The sequence below is a fragment of the Haliotis rufescens genome, unplaced genomic scaffold (assembly GCF_023055435.1).
Source record: "Haliotis rufescens isolate VD_foot unplaced genomic scaffold, xgHalRufe1.0.p SCAF_16, whole genome shotgun sequence".
Taxonomy (NCBI): domain Eukaryota; kingdom Metazoa; phylum Mollusca; class Gastropoda; order Lepetellida; family Haliotidae; genus Haliotis; species Haliotis rufescens.
Window position 1 is genome coordinate 5,586,722 of NW_025963846.1, and position 7,065 is coordinate 5,593,786.

Here is a 7,065-nt window from a genome sequence, read left to right on the forward strand (position 1 = left end):
AACACCGAAACAGATTCAACGTTTCACAGGAGGAGATAGATTATATTCCTAGACCCATCGAGTGTATGACTGATGTGAAATAGTTTAACTATTTAAGACTCGGGAGCATTTAATGGTTTACTGATATGCAGTAGATTACTTACTAAGACCCAGATAGATGCAATGTTTCACTCATATGAAAGTGAATAGTTTCTAAGACCAAGATAGATGCAATATTTCACTAATATGAAATATATTACTTTCCAAGACCCAGATAGATGCAATGTTTCACTAGTATGAAATAGATAACTTTATGAGACCCAGGCGGATGCAATGTTTAACTTATATGAAAGTGAATAGTTTCTAAGACCAAGATAGATGCAATATTTCACTAATATGAAATATATTACTTTCAAAGACCCAGATAGATGCAATGTTTCACTAGTATGAAATAGATATATTTATGAGACCCAGGCATATGCAATGTTTTACTAATATGAAAGAGAATACTTTCTAAGACCCAGATAGGAGCAATGTTTCACTGATATGAAATAGATTACTTTCTTTAGACCCAGATAGGAGCAATGTTTCACTAATATGAAATAGATTACTTTCTAAAACCCAGACAGATGCAATGTTTCACTAATATGAAATAGATAACTTACTAAGACCCAGGCAGATGCAAGGTTTCACTAATATGAAATAGATTACTTTCTAAGTCCCAGATGATGCACTGTTTCACATATATGAAAGAGAATACCTTCTAAGACCCAGGTGGATGCAAAGTTTCACTGATATGAAATAGATTAAGACCCAGATCGGAGCAATGTTTCACTAATATGAAATAGATTACTTTCTAAGACCCAGATAGATGCAATACTTCACTAATATGAAAGAGAATACTCTCAAAGTCCCAGACAGATGCAATGTTTCACTAATAGGAAATAGATAACTTACTAAGACCCAGGCAGATGCTATGTTTCACTAATATGAAATAGATTACTTTCTAAGACCCAGATAGATGCAATGTTTCACTAATATGAAATAGATTACTTTCTAAGACCCAGATAGATGCAATGTTTCACTAATATGAAGCAGATTACTTTCTAAGTCCCAGATAGATGCAATAATTCACTAATATGAAATAGATAACTTACTAAGACCCAGGCAGATGCAAGGTTTCACACATATGAAATAGATTACTTTCTAAGACCCAGGCAGATGCAAGGTTTCACTAATATGAAACATATTACTTTCTAAGACCAAAATGATGCACTGTTTCACTAATATGAAAGAGAATACCTTCTAAGACCGAGATTGATGCCAAGTTTCACTGATATGAAATAGATTACTTTCTAAGACCCAGATAGATGCAATGTTTCACTAATATGAAATAGATTACTTTTTAAGACCCAGATAGATGCACCGTTTCACTAATATGAAGTAAATTACTTTCTTAGACCCAGATAGATGCAATGTTTTACTAATATGAAACAGATTACTTTCTAAGACCCAGATAGGTGCAATGTTTCACTAATATGAAGAGGATTACGTTATAAGGCCCAGATAGGAGCAATGTTTCACTAATATGAAATAGATTACTTTCTACGACCCAGATGATGCACTGTTTCATTAATATGAAAGAGAATACTTTCTAAGACCCAGTTGGAGCAATGTTTCACTGATATGAAATATATTACTTTCTAAAACCCAGATAGGAGCAATGTTTCACTAATATGAAATATATTAATTTCTAAAACCCAGATAGGAGCAATGTTTCACTAATATGAAACAGATTACTTTCTAAGACCAAGATAGATGCACTGTTTCACTAATATGAAATACGTAACTTACTAAGACCCAGGCAGATGCTATGTTTCACTGATATGAAATAGATTACTTTCTAAGACACAGATAGATGCAATGTTTCACTAATATGAAATAGATTACTTTCTAAGACCCAGATAGATGCACCGTTTCATTAATATGAAGTAGATTACTTTCTAAGACCCAGATAGGTGTAATATTTCACTAATATGAAATAGAATCCTTTCTAAGCCCCATGTAGGTGCAATACTTCACTAATATGAAATAGATTACTTTCTAAGACCCAGATAGGAGCAATGTTTCACTAATATGAAAGAGATAACTTTCTAAGACCCAGAGAGATGCAATGTTTCACTAATTTGAAAGAGTTTACTTCCAACAGGAGATGTATCGCTTTACTGATACCAACGATTTATCAGTTAATGGAGCATGAACCGTCTGACGTCTAGAAAATGTACATTTGTGAAAAATGCAAATCATGTTTCAACGTATATTTATCATAAATAACGGCAGATATGCGCTTGATAAACATGTGTCCACACCAATGCATGTTAAACTGATAAAGAATCCTCTACACTTTACTGAGGTATTGCTCTCTGCAAGGCGTTTCCGACATCTGGTGACTTTTTACTGTTACAAATAATCGCATAAGAATTTGCACCATTTCATCAACGTATTATGTACAGCCTTGAAAATCCACGAAAACCATTGTGTGTTTATAGTGCTTCATTTTTGTGAACTTAAGTGTGCACCGTGTCCACCATTTCGGAATAATGAGAGAGTTTCCTCCCCCTAAGCGACTGTTTATTCATTGTAATGTGAAATAGGTGAAGGGTTCGAGGCTATCTACAATGAAAGCGTTCTACAAAACAGCACGTGCACATGAAGTCACGTGCAGTGCGTCATCGGGTGTCTGCCGGTAGAAGGCTTCATCTGAAGCTCTGTCAAACAACGTTCTTCATAAACAACGGTATAACTTATACCTGTAATAATCAATGGAGATCAAGATGATAACGTTCCTTAATAAGTGATTTAGACAATTTAACGTAATAATGTGTACACTCAATCTGGACAGATGTTTCAAAGTGGATATATTTTAAGTCGATAACGTTTTACGCAGTTTACACATATTTGGCCAGATATAACAATTCTTTGGGATATAAAGAAGTCGTTGTTGGGGAAGAGCTTCACACCTGAAAAAGATAGTGAAACAGATGCGGGCTTCTCTCAGAAACCCTCGCCATCGGCCGGTTTCAATGAGTAAATGAGGATTCGAAGTGCGAAAATGTAAAATCGGTAAGTAGATAGTTTTGGGAAGTAATAGAACATTTTCGAATTTTGGTAATTCTTCAAAGTGTTGGTAATTTAAACGTTTTGAACTTGATAAGATACATTCTCGCTACTGTTGTATAAATCGGTCTTTAAGAATTCTCTCGACCTTTGAAACCAGTCATGAATTTGAGCAAATAGATGGGTTTATTTGATTGCAAATAGATTGTATCGACTGAACAATGTGTGGTATTGACAACACAACGTATGGCATTGACTGTACATAATGTATGGTTTTGACTATACACAACATATTCTTTCGACTTTACACAATGTATGGTATTGATTGTAAATACTCTGATGTATGGTATTGACTTCATAACGTATGATATTGACAATAAACAGTTTATTGAATTGAATATGTATAATCTATGGTATTGACTATACACAACTTTTTGTATTGACTGCCTATAATGTATGGTATTTTCTGTACACAGCGTTTGGTATTCACTATATTATTAACTGTACACAATCTATGGTATTCATTGTGCACAATGTATGGTATTCACTGTAGACAACGTATGGTATCTTTCATTTGGCGAGTAAGTGAGTTAAAATTTTACAACACATTGGCAATTTTCAGCCATATTGTGACGAAAATGACAAGCAGATATTTCTAAAACCCAATATGAAATGCAACATCTTTTAACAGCGTATCATTCTTAATACGCCAAAGTCCAATGACTCGGTGCACCATATCCAATGGCGTTAATATCAGCTTAATCCTAAGAATGCAGTGATGAATTTGGAATACTTAGGGGCGCGGAAGGGTGCGGTATTGATGGGTGGAGGAGGTCCAAATAATTGGGGAATCCACTAAGTATACGTCTAAAGAATACGTTCCTGAATAACTGTTTTTTACTGAATTTTTGAATCAATATGCGAAGGCCAGACACGCATGTGATTACAGCTATACACGGTTACATGAAATATCTCGTATTTGGTTGAAGGTTTTACACATATTGAATCCTCTTTCATCATCAGTTATACATAGTTGCACAAAAAGGCTGTGTGTAGGGACACAAATTAATTGTTATTTGCCAAAGGATCCACTCAGGGTGGTAAAACACTGAAGGTGATTAAATGCGAATAAACAGGTAATAAAAAATATCTCTTTCAGCCTTCTTCAAAATAACGAAAATCCTTTATTTTCCTTGTGGTCTTCGAATACTCAAGAAAGCAAGTAAATACAATATGATGCAAAAACAAAAACAAAACATTTGTTTCTGAGCTTTTTTATTCGGTCGTTCCATTCGGGGAACATTTCAGTGTCAACTGGGGTAGCACTAATACTCCTCTCCCTCTTCCTCTCCCTCGCCCTCAACAGAGTCGACTCCAACCTCCTCGTAGTCCTTCTCCAGGGCGGCCAAGTCCTCACGGGCCTCGGAGAACTCTCCCTCCTCCATACCCTCACCCACGTACCAGTGGACGAAGGCACGCTTGGCGTACATCAGATCGAACTTGTGGTCAAGACGAGCCCAGGCCTCGGCTATGGCCGTGGTGTTGCTTAACATACAGACAGCTCTCTGGACCTTGGCCAAGTCACCGCCGGGGACAACAGTTGGTGGCTGGTAGTTGATACCAACTTTGAAGCCAGTGGGACACCAGTCGACAAACTGGATGGTTCTCTTGGTCTTGATGGTGGCGATGGCGGCGTTGACGTCCTTAGGGACGACATCACCACGGTACAACATGCAACAGGCCATGTACTTGCCGTGACGGGGATCACATTTGACCATCTGGTTGGCGGGCTCAAAGCAAGCGTTAGTGATCTCGGCCACAGACAGCTGCTCGTGGTAGGCCTTCTCGGCGGAGATGACAGGAGCATAGGTAGCCAGAGGGAAGTGGATACGTGGGTAGGGCACCAGGTTGGTCTGGAACTCTGTCAGATCCACGTTCAGGGCACCATCAAAACGGAGAGAGGCAGTGATGGAGCTGACAATCTGACCAATGAGACGGTTGAGGTTAGTGTAGGTAGGACGTTCGATATCGAGGTTACGTCTGCAGATGTCGTAGATTGCCTCGTTGTCGACCATGAAGGCACAGTCGGAATGTTCCAGGGTGGTGTGGGTTGTGAGGATGGAGTTGTAGGGCTCCACTACGGCAGTAGAGATCTGGGGAGCGGGGTAGACAGCGAACTCCAACTTGGACTTCTTGCCGTAGTCAACAGACAGTCTCTCCATCAAGAGAGAGGTGAATCCGGATCCAGTGCCACCACCGAAGCTGTGGAAGATGAGGAAGCCCTGGAGTCCAGTGCACTGGTCTGCCAACTTCCTGGTGCGGTCAAGGACGAGGTCGACGATCTCTTTTCCGACGGTGTAGTGGCCACGGGCGTAGTTGTTGGCGGCGTCCTCCTTGCCGGTGATGAGCTGCTCTGGGTGGAACAGTTGTCGGTAGGTGCCGGTACGAACCTCATCTGGAAACACAGTTGACACATGAGTAAGGAAAATTATGTTTTTATTCTAATGTATTATTTAAAAAATATCGAGTTTACATAGTAAACTGGGAGCACGGGTGGCCCAGTCGTCTAAGGCGCCGCGATTCGCTGTGCAGAATTGAGTCCCTTGGGTACGCTAGAAACCTATGATTGTGGGTTCGAATCCCAGTTCGCCTCGATTATGTTTCTAGGTTTGTCAGCACCATATCCGTGTTCCTTGGTTTCACCGACACGGTAAACGTTTAAGACCTGCATCACTTCGGGCGTTCCTCCCACATTAAGCTGACACACCGTGATATAACTGGAATAATGTTAAAAGCGGCGTTAAACCCAACTCACTCACCCACTCACTACAGAGTAAACTTAGATTAAAGTTATTTGGGAAAATGGTCATTAACAAAAAAACAAAACCATCCAATATACTCACCAACAACAGTTGGTTCGAGGTCAACAAAGATGGCTCTCGGGACGTGTTTCCCAGCCCCGGTCTCGCTGAAGAAGGTGTTGAAGGAGTCGTCCCCACCCCCGATTGTCTTGTCTGAGGGCATCTGACCGTCGGGCTGGATGCCGTGCTCCAGACAGTACAACTCCCAGCATGCATTGCCCATCTGGACTCCGGCCTGGCCGACGTGGATGGAGATACATTCCCTCTGAAGGTACAAAAGACAACTTTAGTTCATACAAACATTTCAGTTACTTTCAATAAGTAATGAATTATTCCACACATGACGGGTTAGACTCATTTATCCTCTTGGGAATACTTGTTCCATATCTTTATCGACTGTAGCGTATTGAAAAACAGCCTAAACAGCCTTTTTTCTTTCAGCGAGTTACAACTTGACACCCTGAATGGGAACAGTTTACCGCCGCTTCTAGCACTATTGCAGTAGTGACGCTGGTGGTACAAGACTGAGCGGCACGGTATTCACCATGTGCAGATTCAAAACCTGGTCTTCAGCCTGCATGACTTAACTACTAGGCCACGAGGACTCCATGTCACATCAGGGGGAAAGTTGTGATTTTCATTGCAATGACTTTAACAGGGCATCATATTTGTAATGAAAAGATTTCACACGGCCATGTTTTCTTTAACTGTTCTCTGTCTGGTTCAAACTTCAAAATGGGAAAGAATACAATACATCCTTAAAGAAATGTGATAGACGTGCGGGTACGTATATCCCTAGAGCTTTGGCGTTTTGAGTAGTTGTTCCGTACATGACTAAACTAATGTCGATAAGACGTTAATATTTCATCTCTCATACTTGTGAGTGTATTTTTCTACGTTGTGCGTTGTAAGGAATAGGAGTTATACTGGTGCCAAATTCTGAATTAATGTCAATGACGTGTGTAAGTGTTGATTCCCACTGAACACGTCTACATTATAGTTACCATGATTGTTGTAGGTAGATGTGGATCTCACGTGGACTGCAAGTTGTCTGGTGTGAGAAAATCTGATGTAGAGAACAGGTCCCTGGACACTTATATACACGTCG

The 7,065-nt window shown here is 39.9% G+C and overlaps 1 protein-coding gene across 1 annotated transcript; it reads right to left on the bottom strand.

The window, feature by feature from the left end:
- Window positions 1-4,245: 4,245 nt before the first annotated feature.
- On the bottom strand, window positions 4,246-7,065 carry LOC124144216 (tubulin alpha-1A chain-like). The gene is made up of 3 exons (XM_046513511.2): window positions 6,962-7,065; window positions 6,000-6,222; window positions 4,246-5,551 (listed from the first exon to the last, which is right to left on the bottom strand). Exons 1-3 carry the CDS (start codon window positions 6,962-6,964, stop codon window positions 4,422-4,424), a joined length of 1,356 nt encoding a protein of 451 aa, XP_046369467.1. The 5' UTR covers window positions 6,965-7,065; the 3' UTR covers window positions 4,246-4,421.